General features: G+C 47.2%; 1 protein-coding gene across 3 annotated transcripts; it reads left to right on the top strand.

Moving 5' to 3' along the window:
- Positions 1–873: 873 nt before the first annotated feature.
- Positions 874–20,165, top strand: VPS37C (VPS37C subunit of ESCRT-I). Of its 3 annotated transcripts, none has more exons than XM_088664772.1 (6): positions 874–1,465; positions 2,948–3,022; positions 16,149–16,266; positions 16,362–16,533; positions 17,114–17,196; positions 17,869–20,165. In XM_088664772.1, the coding sequence occupies exons 3-6, from the start codon at positions 16,171–16,173 to the stop codon at positions 18,616–18,618; spliced, it is 1,101 nt and encodes a 366-aa protein (XP_088520898.1). In that variant the 5' UTR covers positions 874–1,465; positions 2,948–3,022; positions 16,149–16,170; the 3' UTR covers positions 18,619–20,165. The 3 variants fall into 3 exon arrangements, with proteins under 3 accessions (XP_088520898.1, XP_034979831.1, XP_088520891.1); XM_035123940.3 differs by having other exon boundaries at positions 16,144–16,266; XM_088664765.1 differs by lacking the exons at positions 874–1,465; positions 2,948–3,022 and adding an exon at positions 5,353–6,410 and having other exon boundaries at positions 16,144–16,266.
- Positions 20,166–20,657: the final 492 nt, after the last annotated feature.

Below are 20,657 nucleotides of genomic sequence, written 5' to 3'. Positions count from 1 at the left end.
AATTAGTTTTTGCTGTGCAAGAAACCCCAACAAAACCATGTGCTCTAGTTCTTGATGTTTCATGTATGCCCTTTGCAGGTCAAAAATTTGTATTCTACAAGGTTCAAGCCTAAGATTGTCCACTCTCCTCAACAACATGGACTAGATGTTGCATTTATGGCACACCTGCGAGCTACGCCTACTCTATTTTCAACTAAGAGCCACAAAGTTTTCCTATACCCCTGAGTTCTATCCAACATTAATCATTCTCAAGAGCAGACTCACTGAAATCAGTTGACACTATTAGTTTGCGTCCAGTAAAATTAGTGGATCTACTCTGAGTAGAAATTTGTTGGACACAACTCCCCATGCCTTATGGGTTTATAACACAGCTACTGGTAAGTCATTGTTTTTTCTAAATTCAGATCAAATCTGGTTTAGGGAAACACATCAAAACACAGTTTCCTCATAAACAACAGGATGGACATGGCTTGTGGCTAATGTTCTTCCCAAACCAGCAGTGGAGCGCACTGGATGCAGAGTAAATGCAAGTTCCTACATAGCTTGTGTGTCCATTTCTGTTGTCTCAGCTTAGGGCTTCTTTCACCTTCAGGGTTGCTGTACTAATTTATTTAGAGCTGGGGCTGGCCCTTGGCTGGCCGGTCCTTTTCTTGGCTGATGCTGGTCTTGACAGAAAGGAACTGGAGAACTTTAGGTGGACCACATCTGAGCAGGACAGTCGACATGAAATAAAGTGATGGTATGTAAAGAAAGAAAGCGTTTATTTCTAGTTATCTAAAAGAAGAATCAGTTAAAAAACAAACCAAACCAAGAGGACTACACCAAAGTTGTAGAAATAATGAACCAAGCCAACAAGTGTGTAGAAGATTTGCATTTAATAGACTGTTAAGGAGTTTCCAGTATTGCAAGATGCCTCCTAAGGCGCTTTATGGGTGCCTGCACGGAGAGAAATTTAATGCACAAGGGGATCCTTTAGGTAACAGCCCCTCCTCGCACTGGCTACCGCCAAAGCCTCCCCGAGAGAGCATATGGAAATATCCGTCGCAACTCCCTGCCACGTGGCCGGGGGGAGGAGACTTCACGTCACGACTCCGCCCGCCCACCCCGCCACGTATTACCCGCCCTTTCCTCGACCACTGGGGGGGGGGTGCGAGGGCGAATAAACTCCGCCTACTCTCGCCCCGCGACGGATGCACCAGCCCGCTGCGCGGCTTCCCCCGGCCGACAAAATGGCCGCGGCGGAGGTGCCGCGCACCGTTCTCATTGGTTCTGCCTGCGGAACATACCACCTCTGCTACTTTAGGGGGGGGGGAAATGAGCTTCAAGTTAATCCCTCCCTTCTTGGTTCGGAGTAGAATGAGCGCACAGAGTTTCCGGATCTCCACCGGAAGCCGGAAGTACTTCGGCGGCAAGGGATTCCCTCTTCTGTTCTGCTTTTCACTCCCCCACCTCCGGATCATCGCAGGTAAATCGCGACCCTTACGGGAGTTTTATCACTTAACCCTTCCTCGCGCCGTCTGGAGCTGCGTGGTCTTGCTTCATTCGAGTGGAGGGTGTGTAGGTGTGTGAGAGGAGTCCAATGTGCGGGCGGCACCTTCCCCGCCACCTGCTCCTAGTGGGCAGGATCCGACTCCTCGCCCCGTGGATCTGAGCGATGGAGGGTGGTCATCGCTTGGCTTCTGAAATGGCCAGAGAGGGAACTGAGGCTTGTGCTCTTCTGGCAGCCACGCCTTCCCTGAGAGGAGAATCTCCTCCTCCTCCTCCTCCGCTTAGGTGTTAAGGGATGGTTTGACTAGGGGCAGCTTGCTACGTGCTCAAAGATGTGTCGTCCCTTTACAGCAACACTTTCTAACTTTTTGGGGGGTAGGGGTGGGGGATACTCATGGCACTGAAAACAAATCCTAGTGTGAATCTCTGGTTCAGCTTAAAAGGGGAGGGGACCATGCTCATTTTAATATAGCAAATCGGATTGAATGATTGTGTGCCCCCCCCCTTTTGGCTGCCTCTGAGGTTGTGGTTAAAGAAGGGGAAAGCCAACTGTGGTACCAGAAATGCATGTGTATAAATACAATAAATAATATTATTAACTCTGTTATATTTTACTTTTGAACTTCTTGCTTATCAGTTACCCTACCCCCAGGTATATGTTTCCTACTGGTATTCCAGTGAACAAACAGCAACTTCCTCTGTAGCTAGTATTTTCCTTGCAAATCTCATGCTGCCTCACCTGTCATTGACAACTGAGCATCTATTGTCTTCCCACTCCTCAATGCAACATAGAAATGATTCCTGCAACTTTGATAGTGCTTGTGTCCAGTATTGGCGCAAAGCAAGGATTCGTGCTAATGCTTATTCACATTCTGGACTTACTGGAATGTTCTCTGTTTTTGCCACTTGCAGAGAACAGCTTTGTAGCTGTGACAACTCATGTGGATGGCCTGTAAAGACATGTGCAAAACATACTTTCCATTCTGCTGATGTAATTGAGTCTTGCTTGCATATGTGCATACCTTTCAAGAACTGGCATACATGGGATAAACCCTATAAACATGTGCAATGATACCCTGGAAAGATGTGGAGTATCTCTTTGGTCCAGTCTGCTAACTAACAAATGCTTCCTGGCTAGCCCCCAGAGTTCACTAAGAGACCTGCTAAATAAGTGCTCACCTCTCATCTGTCATTGAGCACATTACACATTGTACAGGCAGTTTCGTACATTACAAAGAGGGGGAAATGATCTGCTACTGAGTGTATGCTCAAGGGGGTATACACTCAATAGGACCTTAGGTGTAGATGTAAAAATTGAATATGTCTAGTGGCCCCCAGCTGCTCAAATTGTGGCACTAATCTTGGCATGAAAATAGCTTTCCCTCCCACAGACGTGCTTAATTCATTCGGTTTTGGAGGCAGGTAGGCTAACACAAGGTTGACTTGAATTCTCTTGCAGATACTGATGCAGGATCCTCAGAGCCAAACCTGTGAAATGTTTTGCTTCAACAAGAGGTAGAAGAGCTACTACCAGGTAAGTAACAGCTTATGATCCTTGCCAGTTTGTTGTTTGTGCCACCTGCTGTGTGCAAATTTTGGTTTAGAAAAGGCTAAGACTATGGGTCATATGCAGTGCTTTTGGCGAAATTCAACGGGAGCAGCATGGCATCCATTTTCTCTCCTCCCCCTGTGCTCTCTACAACTTTCCAAAGCTGATTTGGGATGTGGGGAGGCGGAGGGGATAGGAGAAGAAGCTTCATTGTGCTCACAGGAGTATGTTGTGTTGTTGGAACCTGCATTGGATGCCACCCCCCCTAGCATTGAACAGAATATTTGGAAAATAAGGACCAGTGGGAAAAGAGGGGGGTTGTTTTGTTGCTGGTACATGGGTAGAAGTGCCAGATGGATTCTGCCAGTGAGCACCGCTGCATCCTCACTGCCATCATGCCTCACCCCCATTCCATCCCCAAAAGTGTTTTTTTTTTAATAGTTTTTATTATTTAAAATCAACAAAGCAGCAAATACACACTTACATATAAAAAGGAATAATAAGGTGGGGAGAATAATAGGGGAGGGGCGAGAGAATCAACGATACAATAAAGAAGATCAAAAAAGAAAAAAGAAGGGGAAAAAAAGAAAAAGAAAAAAGAGGGCAAAAGAAACCCTTATTCTTCCAATATTTCGTCAAAACTTATCCTCACAGGTTTACAGAACAAATAAGAATACAAAACAAATACACTCATCACATCTACATACAGATACTTCCTGTCCCTTTTGTTGCACACTTTTCTATATCTTATGTTTCACAGGCTTATATTAATGATATCTCTTTTTCCTCCTCCTTATTATTCTAATCCTTTCTGTTTCTCTCAAGCATCATTCAATGTCCATGAGTAGAGAGCTATTTGGGTAATATGTTTTAAGATAATTCTTATACACTCTCCACTCTTTCGCTGTCTTTTGTACGGGTATATCTCTCATTGAATCTGTCAACCATGCCATCCTGATATAGTTTAACATTTGTGTTTGCCAGTCTATTACTGTGGGCAGCGTCTCGCTCTTCCAATTTTTAGCTACCAAGATTCTAGCAGCGGTCACAGCGTATAGGCATAAAGATCTTATTTCCTTATTTATTTCTGATGGTAGGATATTTAAAAGAAACATTTCAGGCATTTTTTTAAATGTTATTTTAAACATTTTCTTTAGTTCTTCGTATATCTTGTTCCAGTATTCTTTTATATTTTTGCAGGACCACCACATGTGGTAGTATGTGCCATCTTCTTTCTTGCACCTCCAGCACCTCGGATTCATACCCCCATACATTTTAGCCAGCTTACATGGTGTTAAATGCCAACGGTATATCATTTTCATACAATTTTCTCTTAGGTTGAAACATGCTGTAAATTTTAGATCTTTATCCCACAATCTCTCCCACTGATCCATGTTGATGTTATAACCCAAGTCTTGGGCCCATTTAATCATTGGGGTTTTAGTTTGCTCCTCGATCGTCTCCCATTCTAAAAGATAGTCGTACAATAGGGAAATTTTCTTCTTCCTTATTTTTGTTATTATCTTTTCAAATCTTGACATTTCTGTTGCTAACCCTGTCTCTCTATCTACGATTAGTTTCTGATTCAGTTCAAAATATTGTAGCCAGCTCGTTAATTGATTTTTAATTTCTTCATACTTTCTCAGTACTGGTTTCCCTTCTGTTGTCTCTAGTACTGTTCTGTATGTGGGCCAGTTGTTACTCATATTTCTCCTTTTAACCGCAATGGCCTCTGTGGGAGAGGTCCAGAGTGATATTTTGGGCTCCAATATCCCTTTGTACCTAATCCACAGCCTAAAGAGGGATTTCCTTATCACATGATTAAGGAACCCTTTGTGTACTTTTATTTTCCCGTAGATCAGGTATGCGTGCCAACCGAATCGCCTATCGTGGCCTTCTAGATCTAATATGTCTGTTCTTTCTAGTTTTATCCATTCTCCTAGCCACACTAATCCCACCGCTGCGTGGTATATTTCGAGGTCGGGTAGCGCAAATCCACCTCTTGATTTTTTATCAATTAATGATAAATGCTTTATTCTGGGCTTTTTGCCGCACCAGACGAATCTTACAATTTCCCTCCTCCATTCCTTAAAGCACTTAGATCCTCCTAAGATTGGGATCGTCTGAAATAGGAACATTAATTTGGGCAGAACATTCATTTTGACAGCTGATACGCGCCCCCAAAGGGATAGATGTAACTTGTTCCAGGCCTCCATATTTCTTTTAATTTCTTTCCATACTTTTTGATAATTATCCTCAAACAAATTTAGGTTATTATTTGAAATCCAAATTCCCAAATATTTCCACTTATTTTTTATTTCCAATCCAGTTTCCCAAAAGTGTGTTTGTATGTGTTGGAAGCTGCCCAGAGTGGCTGGGGCAACCGAGCCAGATGGACGGCGTATTGCTGCCAGGCTTGCACTGACAAGGCATTCCATCAAAGTGTGATATTGAATTCCATCCCTTGACTTTAACGAGAGTAGATGTGGTGGGACAGCAAGGGGAAGAAACTATGTTTGAAGGATCTGATGAACTGTTGAAACGTCAGGTGTTAATCTGGAGCCATAGGACTACTGAGTTTGGTTAATCCTAGAATCGGCCACAATGGGCACATGCAATGGGAAACTGTGGCAGTGTGACTGAGTAATCTTTGTAGGGTTGACTGGGTGGAATTACAGTGTTTGTATAAGGTTACATTGCAGTGTAGTCGAAACAAAATTCTAAGTATGTTTGGTACTTGGCCAATAAATGATTCCTAAATTATTATTCCTAATACATCTTGGCTGACAAGATGATGAGAAAAGCACCACTTGGCAGTCAGCAGATGATGAAGGCCCAACATGACTGCTAGAGGTGCTGAGATAGCATTACTCAAGACACATATTATGTTTTCCCTTGGAAAACACTGGGTATAGAAAGGAAATGGAAAAAGTTGTTCCTACCTCTGATCAGTACAAAAAACAAAGAGTAAGGTAGACTTACTCACTTAACTGAGGAAGGAAAAGAACCACCAGATCCTTTGATATTAATAGACACTGGTAGCTATGAACTGTTGAGAAACTTGAAATGAGTTTAAATAATTTAATTTCACTCTTAATTTGACGGTGTGGAGTGACTATAGGTTGACTGGGTGGAATTCAACTTCACTCTCATCCAGCTGTTCCATCTGTGCAAGCATTGCAGTTTGCTAAGTGGAACAATCCTCCCCTTGCACAGTTTTGGGGTTCTCCCAACCAGGGCGGAGAGTAGAGGAAAGCCAGAAGTCTTTGCATCCGGGCTTCCTTCTATGGGGCTGTTTAGATGAATTCAGCTGCCTAGAGTTTTTGCGTTGAGTGACTAATAAATCAAATTAACAACAACAAGATAATGTGAAGTAAGTGTATAAAGTATTTGAGATTATAATTGCTTTATTGTTTCTTTATTCCCTGCCTTTGTATTGGGTATTGTGCCTCCACTTAATTTGTTTCTATTGCAATCTGGAGTTGGTTGCTCCCCTTCCTGATTTGGCTTTACTTAACAGGGAGTGATTACAAATCCTCATTTTCAAAAGAGATCATTTTTGTATACCCCTTATGTACCCAGTTGGCTGCTGTGCTCCACAGGAGAGGGTCTCCCGCACATATTGTCTCATCAGCAAGTCCATTCTTTATAATATTCTTTAGAGTAGTGGGAGCTGGCCTTTGGAGCTCACTTCTGTTAAATATAAGACAATTGTCTTTTTGGTGCCTTCTGAAGACCTTTTCTTTTTTGACCAGCTTTTAAATGTAGATCTTCATCCAACTCTGTATCTGTGCTGGATGTGAAATTGTTTTTAGATATGCAAGTTGCCTTGGGATATAATCTTGGTTTTGTTGTTGATGTTTTTTGTACTGTGAAATCACTTTGAGATATTTTATGGGAAGTGAATTATAAACAAAATCAAATAAATACTTTTAAGCAGATCAGAGCAGTATCTGAACCAGACCTTGTGCCAAAAATTGTGCACTGACTGTTGCTAAATGAGCAGGAAGTATGGAGAGAGAGCTTGCCTAATTCCTCATTGTTCCAAAACAAAGGCGAGCCGTTTTAGACTAGATATTCAGACAAAGGGAGAGTGAGCTACAGGACTATTGTGAGTTTCTCAGATACAAATTACATAATATTATATATACAAATAGTTTATGTTATATATACTGTATTCTGAATGGGTGGTTTCTTATGCTTGATGTTTCCTAATTTTGTATGCTTTCACACATAGAACTTTTCAGTTATTGGGCTGCCTGAGTGTAAAAAGGTAAAGGTAAAGGACCCCTGACAGCTAAGTCCAGTCGCAGACGACTAGGGTTGCGGCACTCATCTCGCTTTACAGGCCGAGGGAGCCAGCGTTTGTCTGCAGACAGTTTTTCCAGGTCATGTGGCCAGCATGACTGAGCTGCTTCTGGTGAAACCAGAGCAGCGCATGGAAACGCCATTTACCTTCCCGCCAGAGCAGTACCTATTTATCTACTTGCATTTTTGGTGTGCTTTTGAACTGCTAGGTTGGCAGGAGCTGGGACCGAGCAATGGAGCTCACCCCGTCGTGGGGATTCAAACCGCCGACCTTCTGATCAGCAAGCCCAAGAGGCTCAGTGGTTTACCTGGCACCTAAAGTGATGCAGGGACATTGCAGATTCCCATGCAGATCCTGCTACTTCAAACAGTGGGCTGGGGATTAGCAAGACGAGGATGGATTACAGAGTTTAAAAACAGGGTTATTGTGCAAAGGAACACACTATGTACAAAATGACAATGTATAACTGGCACGTGCATGCAGAAAGTGCAACATGCATAGGGACTTTCCTGCTCTACTAAATCTGGAAGAAAAATATCATGTGTTATTGGGCTAACACTCACATGTGGCAAGTATAGTCTTAAATCCAACATGCCAAAATGAAGGAGGGAGGAATGTGATGTGCCACTATGCATTGGTTCTGCCTTATGTGGAAATAGAGCTTCTATGGTTTTTCTCATTCCAACTTATGAGAAAAAACTAAAGGCTGTGAAACTTGGGGTCAAAACAGTGAAAAGGTGGACAGAGGAAGCAAAGCTTAAGCTTCAGGCCTGCTTTGATTGCACTGATTGGAGCACCTTTGAAATGGCCTCAAATAACCTGGATGAATTTACAGACACTGTGACATCATATATTAGTTTCTGTGAAGACTTATGCGTGCCTACTAAAGCCTTGCGCATATACAATAATAATAAACCCTGGTTTACAGGAAAACTAAAGCAACTCCGATATGCTAAAGAGGAGGCTCATAGGAAAGGAGATAGAATTTTGTACAACCAAGCTAGGAATGCACTGACCAAGGAAATTAAAGTGGCAAAACGAATTTATGGTGAAAAACCGCAGACTCAATTCTCAAACAGAGACTCGGCTACTTTTTGGAAGAATTTACAGAATATTACTGGGTATAAGAGAAAATCTTCTTCTGCTCCAGAGAGTCAAAAATTGGCAAATGACCTGAATCAGTTTTATAGCAGGTTCAAAAGTCAAGCATTATCAACTAGTGCCATTCAGTTGGAGCCAGAGGTATCAATAACCACCTCGACCTGTTCTGAAACCACCCCGCTGGTAATCTGGGAAAAACATGTATGGAGCCTTTTACAGAAACAGAAGGCCAGAAAAGCTCCAGGTGCAGATGGTGTGATCCTCTTTGCTTGAAAGTGTGTGCGGCACAATTGGCTCCAATTCACACACACATTGTCACAGTGGCCGGAGTGGACTACTTCAGAGTAACGACGCTACGCAGCTCTGCATTTTATTCTTTTATTGGTGCTGCGTATTTACAGTGCTCAAGTCATTGCTATTTACACGGAGCGATGTTGTCAGTCGGTTTCAGAACCTCCTAATGGCTTTTGGCGCGTCTTTCTCCAACACAAAAGCTTTGGCAGACCCATCCTCTTGCCCCTCCTCTTCCTGCGTAATTCTGGAGTTGGGGGGATGGGTCTTCCCCCCTTACTTGCCCCTTCCTGTCCCACCTGGGACCCTGGCTCCTCTACCTTGCCTGAGCCTCGGACACGACTTCCTGCTTCCCCACTGGAATCGGAACTCTCCCTGCTTTCCCCTTTGCTCGGGGACGGGCTTGAACTCAGGAGGGGAGGGACTTCGCGATATCCCCTGTCCCTCACATCCACCCCCCTCCCAAGCTCTCCTTCACCCCTCCCCAGGCCCCCCCCATGTGTCGGTGACGACTGGAAGCCTAAAAACTCGGTGCTCTCCGAGCCCGTTGGTGTGAACACCTCCCCCCAGTCCTGCGAGCCCCCCCCTTCCGCCTGGGAGGACGGGAATCCCAAAAAGTCCGTGGCGTCAGAGCTGGTGGGGGTAAAAATGTTTTGCCAATCTGCTCCTTCCTCTGACTGGGTGGATCTTGGCGACACCCATACCTCATCCTCTGGTTCCTCAAACTCCGCTTCCCAGCGCCATGGTGAGCTGTTCTCCCGTGCCTCCTCCTCCCCCTCCCTTTCCATGTGCCAGGGCTTGGGTCTGTGGGGAAAGAGGGCGTGAAATTCTTCCACCAAGAATTCCTCCTGTATCTGAGTGGCGGGAACCCATTCATTCTGGGACGGTGGAGCATCCTCCCATGCCATGAGGTACTCCAGGCCCCCCACCCCCCACCTTGAATCCAGGATGGCCGTGGCCTCATTGAGTTGCTCCCTGCTTTCCCTCTCCCCCCCTCCCTCGGGGGTTTGTTCGCTGTCTCTGAGCCTGCTGCTTTCCCTGTACGGCGACAGCAGCGATCTATGAAACACTGGATGCACCCTCATGTCCTCTGGCAGTGCCAGCCTGTATGCCACCGGGTTGACCTGTTGCGTGACCGTGAAGGGGCCCAGCCATTTGGGTGCCAGCTTTTTGCACCTCCCTCTGGTGGGAAGGCCCTCCGAGGACAACCACACCTTGTCCCCCACCCTGATGACCTCCCCTTGTCGCCTGTGGCGATCTGCCCCCTTTTTGTACGCTTCCTTGGCCCTCTCCAAGTGTTCTCTGAGCTGCTGGTGCACCGTCTCCAGTTCCTCTGCCCAATCCTCAGCCTGTGGGCCCTCCTCCTCCTCCTCCCTCTCCCTCTCTGGGAAAGATCTGAGGTCGCGCCCGTAATTGGCCTTAAAGGGCGACACCCCTGTGGAGACGTGCACTGCATTGTTGTAGGCAAATTCTGCTAGTGGCAAGCGATCCACCCAGTCCGTTTGCCGCTGGCTGACGTAGCATCTCAGGTACTGCTGCAGAATGGCGTTGACCCTCTCCGCTTGTCCGTTGGTCTGCGGGTGTCTAGCCGTCGACAAGCTGACCTCCACCTGCAGGAGGTTCATGAGCCGCCGCCAGAACCTGGAAACAAATTGGCGGCCACGATCCGAAATAACCCTTAAAGGTAATCCATGCAGTCTGAAAATGTGATCAACAAACAGTTTGGCTGTCTCTTCTGCCGAGACTGCCCTGGCACACGGTATAAAGTGACACATTTTGGACATGAGGTCCACCACCACCAACACTGCAGTCTTACCCCTGGACGAAGGCAGATCTGTGATGAAGTCCATGGACACCACTTCCCACGGCCTGTGTGGTGTGGCTAAGGGCTCCAGCAACCCTGGTGGCGCTGCTCTGACCACCTTCGCCCGCTGGCAGGTGGTACAGCCCCTTACATAGTCTCGAACATCTTCCCTCACCCCTGGCCACCAGAAGTGTCTCATGACTAGGTGAGTGGTCTTGTCCCTTCCAAAATGCCCCGCTGTAGGGTTGTCGTGCATCTGCTTGAGGACCGTACGTCGAAGCTGGGTGGTGGGTAGGTACAGCGCACCCTTGTAGAAAAGCAGCCCTCTGCGTTCTGCAAAGTCTTTTGCCTGCTCCCTCCCCCCTCTCAGTTCTCTGAAGATGCGGTTGGCAAATTCATCCGCTGCCGTCAGTGCTGTGAGTTCTGCCTCGCTCACCACTGCTGCTCCGCAGGACCATGCCGACGGGGGGAAAATGTGCCTTGGGGCTGGTGGCGCCTCCTCCTCCATGTACTCTGGCTTGCGGGAGAGGGCATCCGCCCTGACATTCTGCTCTCCTGGGATGTAGTGTATGGAGAAGTTGAAGTTCGAGAAGAACTCCGCCCACCGTATCTGCCGCTGGTTGAGCACCCTGGCAGTTCTCCAGAACTCCAGGTTCTTGTGGTCTGTGCACACCTGGATGGGGTGCTTGGCGCCCACCAGGAAGTGTCTCCAGTGCTGGAACGCCGCGTGGATCGCAAGAAGTTCCCGATCAAAAACTGTGTAGTTTCGCTCGGGCTGGGTCAACTTCCTGGAGAAGAAGGCACAGGGTCTCCACTCTCTGTTGGCGTCCAGTTGCAACAAAATGGCGCCCACAGCCTTATCAGAAGCATCTGTTTCAATGCGTAGGGGCGCGTCCTGAACCACGTGGAACAGGTTCTGGTCTGAGGCGAACACCCTCTTGAGGCTTTCGAACGCTGCTTGCGCCTCTGGTGTCCACCTGAACTTCTGCTTGCCTCTCAGGCAGTCAGTGATGGGAGCCGTAACTCGAGAGAAGTTCTTGATGAACTTCCTGTAGAAGTTGGCAAAGCCTAGTAGGCGTTGGGCATCTTTGCGCGTCCTGGGGCTGTGCCAGTCCAGGATGGTCTGCACCTTGTCCTCGTCCATTGCCAGCCCCTTGTCTGACAGCTTGTAGCCCAGGAAGTCCACCTCCTTGGTGTGAAACTTGCACTTCTCCAGCTTCACATACAGGTGGTTCTCCTTCAGGCGCTGTAACACCTCCCTGACGTCCTTCACGTGCTGCACTGGGTCGTTGGAGTAAATAAGGATGTCATCCAGAAAGACCAAGCATTTCCTGAAGAGTAGGGACCCCAGGACGTGGTGCATGAAGGCCTGGAAGCATGCTGAGCCCCCTTGCAACCCGAAGGGCATCACCAGATATTCAAAAGAGCCCAGAGGCGTGAACATCGTGGTTTTCCACTCATCGCCTTCCCGGATCCTGATCAAGTTGTACGCCCCCCTCAGGTCTAGCTTGGTGAAAATCTTGCCTCTGCGTGCCGCTGTCAGGAGATCATCCACTCTGGGCATGGGGAAAGCCACTGGCTCTGTCACCGAATTCAGCCGTCTAAAATCCACCACAAGACGGCGCTGTTGCGTGTCTTTCTTGTCCACCCAGAAGACCGGGCTGCCCCCTGCTGCCTTGCTTTCTCTGATGAACCCCCGCTTGAGGTTCTTGTCGATAAAAGCGCGCAGATCCTCCAGTTCCTGGTCTGACATGGCGTACAGCTTGGCTGGGGGTATAGTTGCCCCAGGCACCAGGTTGATCTGGCAGTCAAAAGGCCTGTGTGGGGGCAGGTGGTCGGACTCCGCTTCACTGAAGACCTCCTGCAGGTCCCAGTATGGTTTGGGTATCGCCTCACCCCCTTTGACGTGCATGGTGGCCACCGTGGCTATCGGAGGCCCCTCCCCTGGTTGGTGCTGCATGCAATGTTCCAGGCAAAAGTCCGATCCAAAAGTGATGCATCTCTGATGCCAACTTATGGAGGGGTCGTGGCGCGCCAGCCAGCTCATGCCCAAAACGATTGGGGGGTCTGAGATGGTGGTGACGTTGAATGCCAGTGTCTCTGAGTGCCTTCCAACCGTCATTCTCATGGGGGGGGTTTGATGAGTGATGGCCCCTCCCAGCAGCTCTCTGCCGTCAATGGTTGCCACGTGCAGAGGAAAATCCAGCTGCAGAAGCTGGATCTGGTGCTCTTCTGCAAAGTTTCTCGAGAAGAAGTTGGCTGAGGCACCACTGTCAATTAGGGCGAGGACCGTCAATGGATAGCCATTTGGGAGCGTGAGCGTCACTTCTAGAACCACTCCTGCTCTGGGAGGGGTGGGCTGGCTCTGCTCCTCTCTGTGCGGGTGGGTGGGCTGGGGCTGTTGTCTGCTGACTGTGCCTGGCTGCCGCCCCTTGTCTCCTGCAGCCAGGCTTTCCCGTTTCCCTGCTGTGGTGCTGCGTCAGTGGGGGAGGGCACAACCGTTCCCGCCTTTCCTTGCCACTCCCTGCGATGTGGGCAGTCTCTGACGAGATGCTGGGGGGAGTTGCAGAGAAAGCAATTCCCACCCCTTCCCTCCTTGCGTCTTGGCGCCGCTGGGGTTTGAAAAGCCCGCGCGCGCGCGCTATCAATCTGCATGGGTTCCTGGTCCTGACTGGCCCCAGGCGTGGCTTGAAAGGGTTGTTGAGGGAGTGGCTTCTCCTGCGACCGTGGGAACCAAGCCCGCTTTGCGCGCGTTGCTTGCTTGTCGCTCCATCTGGATTCCTGCCTCACCCCCACCGCCAGAGCCGCTTTGCTCAGTTGATCCATATTACTGGGCTTTGGACCTCTCGAGAGCTCATCCTTCACCTCCTCATGCAACCCCAAGTAAAACGCCGCTTGCATTGGGGCAGACTCCAGATCCCACCCCAATCTGTGCACCAGCATGGTGAATTTCGCCCAATACGCGCGAACTGTCATATTTCCTTGGCGTAAATTATGAAGTTCCTCCTTAGTCTGGTCCATATGACTATCGGACGAATACATCGTTTTCAAACCTTCTAGAAATAGTTTGACATTCTTCATGCAAGGATTCCTTGTTGCAATTAACGGTCTTAGCCACTCCCTGGCCGCCCCTGTAAGGTGCTCCACAATAAACGCTACTCTGTGCTCATCATCAGGGAACTCATCGTGGTGCAGCTCAAGAGCATACACAATCTCAGTCTCAAAGCCCTGAAACTCCTTCGGGTCTCCATTGAACTTGCTTACTAGGGTCCCGGCTCTCCTTCCTGGCAGCACTTGGACTTGGGGTGCCCCTCCCGCCTTGTTTTTCTCTGCATCCAGCTTGTTTTGGAGGTCTACCGCCACCGCCCTTAAATGCTGCTCTTTTTCCTGGAGCTCTCTCACCTGTTCCGCAAGTTGTAGCCGGTCGTCCTGGACCTTCTTAGTCTCCTCTTTAGCTGCCTTCAATTCTCCCTGCGCCTGCAGCGACAGCTGTTGCAGTTCTAGCTGGGCTTGCTCAGCGATCTGCCGCCACTTCTCCGCCTCTGACACGCTCATCCCGGCAACTCCAAAGTAGCCCAAAAAGGATTAGGAGGTTGCTGTCACAGTGGCCGGAGTGGACTACTTCAGAGTAACGACGCTACGCAGCTCTGCATTTTATTCTTTTATTGGTGCTGCGTATTTACAGTGCTCAAGTCATTGCTATTTACACGGAGCGATGTTGTCAGTCGGTTTCAGAACCTCCTAATGGCTTTTGGCGCGTCTTTCTCCAACACAAAAGCTTTGGCAGACCCATCCTCTTGCCCCTCCTCTTCCTGCGTAATTCTGGAGTTGGGGGGATGGGTCTTCCCCCCTTACTTGCCCCTTCCTGTCCCACCTGGGACCCTGGCTCCTCTACCTTGCCTGAGCCTCGGACACGACTTCCTGCTTCCCCACTGGAATCGGAACTCTCCCTGCTTTCCCCTTTGCTCGGGGACGGGCTTGAACTCAGGAGGGGAGGGACTTCGCGATATCCCCTGTCCCTCACACACATGTTTAATCGTTCTTTGGAGTTGTGTAGAGTCCCTTCATGCTTTAAACATTCCATCATCATTCCTGTACCTAAGAAACCTTCCATCAGTGTGATGAACGATTATAGACCGGTTGCTTTAACATCTGGGGTAATGGAAGTATTTGAGAGACTAGTGCTGGCCTACTTGAAAAACATTACTGATCCCTTGCTGGATCCTTTGCAATTTGCTTATCGAGCTAGTAGGTCAGTAGATGACACAATCAACATGGCATTGCACTACATCCTGCAACACCTGGATTCCTTGCAGACCTAGGTGCGAGTTCTGTTTGTGGACTTTAGCTCAGCTTTTAATACTATTGCCCCATCTAAATTGTTTTCTAAATTACTTCATCTTAATTTACCTGCCCCTGTTTGCCGATGGATATACAGCTTTTTAACGGACAGGAGGCAGCAGGTGAGGTTGGGGGAAATTATATCGAACAACAATACCATCAATACAGGTGCTTCCCAGGGGTGTGTCCTTTCCCTACTGCTTTTCTCTCTATACACAAATGACTGTAGCTCAACTGATCCATCAGTTAAGATCTTGAAATTTGCTGATGACACAACAGTTATTGGGCTTATCCAGGAGGAAGATGAATCTACATATAGGCGGGAAGTAGACCATCTTGTTTCGTGGTGCACCAGAAATAATTTGGTACTAAATGCCCAAAAGACAGTTGAAATGGTAATTGATTTCAGAAGGCACTCTTCTGTCCTGCCGCCAATTTCCATCCTTGGTAACATGGTTGCAGTAGTAGAGTCCTTTAAGTTCCTGGGTTCTATAATTTCTCAAAAGTTAAATTGGTCAAGCAACATCAATAGTATTATTAAAAAGGTCCACCAGAGGTTGTATTTTCTGCATCAACTAAGGAAATTTAATTTGCCCCAGGAAGTGTTCCAATTTTACAGAAGCATCATTGAACCTGTTCTCTGTAATTCTATTACTGCTTGGTGCGGTACAGCCTCCAAGATAGACAAGAAAAGGCTCCAATGAGCTGTAAGAAGTGCAGAAAGGGTAATTGGTGCTAGCTTGCCTACAATAGAGTCAATCTATGCTACCAGAGTTAAGAAGAGAGCAGAGAGAATGGCAGCAGATCCTTTACATCCCTGCCATCATCTGCTAGATTTACTCCCATCTGGACGTCGCTACAGGTCTTCATATACAAAATCGGCTAGGCACAGGAACAGGTTTTTCCCTTGTGCCATTAAATTGTTAAATTTGTAGGTGTGTAGCTGAAGGGGAGGTCAATTATGGGTGGGTTTCTTTGCTTATTTGTAATGTGAGTGGAACAGTGTGTGTATGTTTACATTGCAATGTAGCCGAAACAAATTCCAAGTATGTTGGAAAATGTACTTGGCCAATAATAAATTATTATTATTATTATTATTATTATTTATTATAAACTAACAATGAAAATGATAGTCACCCTGCAGTCATATAAACAGTAATAAGGGTAAAGACCTTTATTATCAACACATGTAAGGATTGGAACGCCTAGCATGGGATATAAAACCTGCTAATCACTTGTGCTTTCTCTTTTGACTATTAGTATAGGAGGTATTAATAAGCCTCCTAAATGATGATGGCATTCAGAGACAAGACTGTGGATGAGCTGAAGGAGCTTCAGGACAATTCAGAGGAGATTGAACGCTTGGCATTGGAGTCTAATGAGGTTAGAATATTTTAGAATGCATCAGAAGAACTGGACTGGAATGGGGGGAACTTAAGGGGAGCCACCTTTCCCTAACAATGGCCTGTCTTTATCAGGTTCAGGATGTCCAGTTGGAAAGGGAGATGGCTTTGGCCACAAATCGCAGTCTGGCAGAGCGGAACCTGAAGTTTCAGGAACCCCTCGAAACAGGGCGTGCAAACCTCTCGGACAAATATCACGAACTGCAGAAGCTGGTCGAACAATGCCAGGAGCAAAAGGCAAAACTGGGTAACGTTTCAGATCTCCTCAGCCCCGGGTGGGGGATCAGTAGGCTACCCCCCCCCCCCCGAACCAGATTTACTTCTTGTGATTCCTCTTCTGTGTTCGGATGTATGCAGGTGAACCCTAGGGTTAGCCACTCCTGATCTGGAAATGGCTCCTGTTTCTTGACACCTGTCCGTTGCAAATGTGGATGGTCATCAAGGAGGGAGGGTCATTTATGAGAAAATATTTTGGTTCCCTCTTTTCTGAGCCTTCTAGCAGCCTGAACAGACTGATGGTGTGCACCATAGTTTCAATGCAATTTGTGCCTGGATAACCATAGAAAGCTATGTGCTTGCATATAGGCAACAGAGACCTCTGTTCTTCTTGATCTCCCCAACCTCCCTCTCTCAGCTGTGGCTGGATTGTTGTGTGGTGGCAGCTCTGAAAGCAATGGGAGCTGTGCCTTCAGAGGTGACACTCTTCACGTATATCTGCTTCTGCAGAGCCAGGAACTGACATTGTCACTGAGATGGAGGGAAGGAGACATGCTTGTTTTGCATGGCATTTTTAACCACCCTTCTTTATTCTTTCCCCATCCCACCAGAGAAATTCTCAGCAGCGATGCAACCTGGCACCCTGTTAAATCTTCTGGAGGTAGAAGGGCAGAAAATCGAAGAAGAATCTGAGGTTAGCCTATGATTTAAACTCAAGAGGAAACAAGACTCATGCCTGATACTGTTTGTTAATACTGATGATCTATTCTGAGCTTACCTCTCTCCATGCTGACCCTCGTACACCCAGACTGTCAGCCAGGACTGTGTCACCTCTCCTTTCTCACATCCAAAATTCAAGTCAGCATAAGAATCATCTTGTAATGTAGTTCATGTGTTTTGTTTTACTGAGCTTGTTTGGGTGGCCAGTCAGCAGCATGGGCCCAATAAACCACACAAGCGTCAAGAGTTTATGGCACTCCAGTGCGGTGGCAAGGAACCTGACTGTGGCTTAGGGTCCGACATGCCCTTGTGTTTGGCTCTCTCTCGGTATTTTACCTTCCTCCTTCCCAGGATGGTAGACTAGGTGCAAAACTGAGCCAAGGAACTGAGGGCTACAAATGCACTTGAGGGACACTATTTCATAGGTGGACTTGTGGGAACCTGGTCACCATTGTTCTGGAGCAATGGACAGGTTGCCTGAGAGGATCCAGTTTCTCTCTCGCCACGCCCACCCCCTGCCCAGTCTGTTTCACTGTGAGTAGTCATTGGGAGATGGAAGGTACATGCTGCGATGAAGAACGCAGCAGAGAACCTTGTTCCTTACTACAAATGAAAGCCCTGGTTCAATTGTCTTTTTACATTGCAGATGATGGCTGAAAAGTTCCTGGAGGGCGAAGTGCCTCTGGAGACATTCCTGGAGCAGTTTTCCTCCATGAGGAAGTTGTCCCATCTACGGCGGGTGAAAGTGGAGAAGCTTCAGGAAGTGTTGAGGAAGTCTCAGTCTTCCCAAGAGCCAGCCAGAAGCTCTGCGTTCAACCACCAGCATCCTTCCCCGATGCCTTCTGGGCCTGCAAACCAGCAGCCGCAGAATAGCCTGGCTGGGGGACTGCCCTATCCTTTACCTTACAGTCTCTCCCCTTGCATGCCCACCGGCCCTTCAGCTCATGGAGCTCTCCAGCCAGCTTCTTTTGCAGGAGCACCTGTTATGGTGGGACATGTCGCCTCCTCTCAGCCAAGTAGCCAAGCCCCATATCCAAATAGATCACCTTCTGGTCCTGGGTACCCACCTGTCTCTTCTAGCAGTTCATTACCCCAGCCTCAGGTAGGAGACCCATCTGCATCCTCTGGGTACTCTTGGTCTCCCTCCAGAGCACCCCCTTCTGGACCAGGATACCCTCAGCTTCCTGTTAGGGCTCCATCTACAGGACCAGGATACCCCCAGTCTCCATTTTTTCCACCAGCGGGAAGGCCCCAGTGCCCTTATCCTACCCAGCCTTCAGTGCCTAACTACCCCATCCCTTCCCAGCCTCCATATCCCACAGGTCCAAGCCCACCGTTTGGGTATCCACCACATCCACCCCTGCCCCCTCAGGGCCCTTCTTGGCCAGGATACTAGTCCCTGTTCCCAGGCAGTATACTTTTTCATAGCAGCCTGATGAATTGATTTTTGCTAGCTGCTGAAGCCCAAGATGAAAACTTGGGTGCATCCTCTTGAGAGACATACTTCCGTAAGCATTATATTGATGGCATGTGTGGTTTGATGCTGTAAGAGTCGGAAAGGAACGGCTGTGTGGGATGGTTCCATTTCCTGAGTATCAGCAGGCAATGACTGTTGGCAGCATTCAGTGGCCAGCTGTACTGACTAAGCAGTCCGTCCAAGCCATAGTATAAAATACAAATCTAGGCCCAGACACTTAGCTGACGTATACTGGCATTGTTCCAAGTAAGCCGCTTACTGGCCGCAGCTTGGATCTGGTCCTGTGCGTGTGTGTGTCGTTTTCTACTTTACTACATTAGAGTATCTATAATACATAAATAAAATGGATTCTGCTCACTTTATATTTTCCACGAAACTCATGATGGAGAAATCAGGTCAGCATTTCTGATGTGAAGAGCATGTTTTCCAGAAGAGGAATGAATGAATGATTTCTTCTGGCACCAAGAAAATGTACTATTTACTAGACAGTAGGTAGAAAGCACAGCCCAGCTAACACAAATGGAGAATGAAAAGCTCCCTCACCTAGCCTCAGCTGCAGTCAAGTGTCCATCAGTCGGTCTGAGGTGGCTGTTCCCATAGAGGTTAGCTAGTTTGCATGTTCCTTTCCTCCAGTGTGTTTTTATTATGGCTTATTTGTCTTTATCCTCCCTTCTGAGGGTAAACAGTGGATGTATTAGTTGTACTAATAATTAGTATGTGGAAGGTGTGAGCTAGCAGATCTTGGAACGGTTCGTTGAACAATAAGACAGCAAGTTTGACTTTTATAGAAAGTCAAATCGCTCTGTGTTTTTATACGTGGGAATAATGGACAAAATGTTATTGTTCCTCTTTCCATTGTTGATTGTAGTTTGCTTCACTGAAGCATGTAGGCCTCTTTGGCTGCCCTTTTTCTTCAGTAACCTCTTGGTGTAAGAGAGGACTTTGATAATGAAAGCCTCTCCCTCTTTGTTTGTTGTCCCACTTCAGCTGACAAGAAGAAACACTGGCTACCAAGTGAGGAAACCAAGGGGATCTAATGTAGATCAAAATAGCTTTGCTAAGCACTTTATCCTTTTGCTTGCCCGTAATTTATTTTTTAAAAATAGACTACTAATAGATATGACCCGGTAGAATGTGCCTGGAATTTGATGGAAGCAATTCCATATCTGTGATTAATTATGGTAATAAAACTTGGATGAATTGCACAGAAGCTTATGATTATGACTTTTGGAAATGGAGTTGTGGTGATTGATATCTGATATTGATGCCTCTTTTTTGCTTGCTAAACATCTTCCCTTCGACTTCTAGTTTGTGTCAATAAGGCCTTTCACCTTTCATCTCACAGAGTCATATGTTTCCTTGTCGTATCTGAATGTTCCTCGTGTCTGTGCCCTACTTAAGAGATCCATTTGTGCATCTTTCTTCCCCATGGACTAATAAACTTTGCCCTTCTCAGCCTCCTTCAACACCATGTTTCCTCTGTCTTGTCCATTGCAATTTCTACCATCCATTTGCCCTTTCCTTATTGATGTATTTAGTGTTGTTCTGTTTCGGTATACTGTAATTAACCTCTCCTGTGGAAGGCAATGACTTTTTAACTCTCAGCTCCCCAACTTTGAACTATTAGCTTTATCATCTATACTAGGTTAGACTCTAACCTAACACTAGATCAGAGGTGATATACCTTCTTTGCTCCAAGGGGTGCATGGGCCACATGACAAAAGCGAGTATAGCCACCCCATACTCTCATACACACTCTCGCATGGATGAGTGCATGTCGACACATACAAGACAAGTGTGATGGGCCTTACCTTTGCCTGCATGCACATAGTTTTGCATCACAAATTAATACATTTTATGTAGGAGGAGGAGATCTTGGCAGTACTTGCAGAGAATACATTCTGAAAATAGCTGTCCTATGTGCACTAAAATTAGGTCCTGGAGGACTGCATGTGAAA

Source organism: Zootoca vivipara, chromosome 1 (assembly GCF_965207765.1).
Source record: "Zootoca vivipara chromosome 1, rZooViv2.hap1.1, whole genome shotgun sequence".
Lineage (NCBI taxonomy): Eukaryota > Metazoa > Chordata > Lepidosauria > Squamata > Lacertidae > Zootoca > Zootoca vivipara.
The sequence above is the reverse complement of the archived record's forward strand: the minus strand, read 5'-3'. Positions and strand labels throughout refer to the sequence as shown.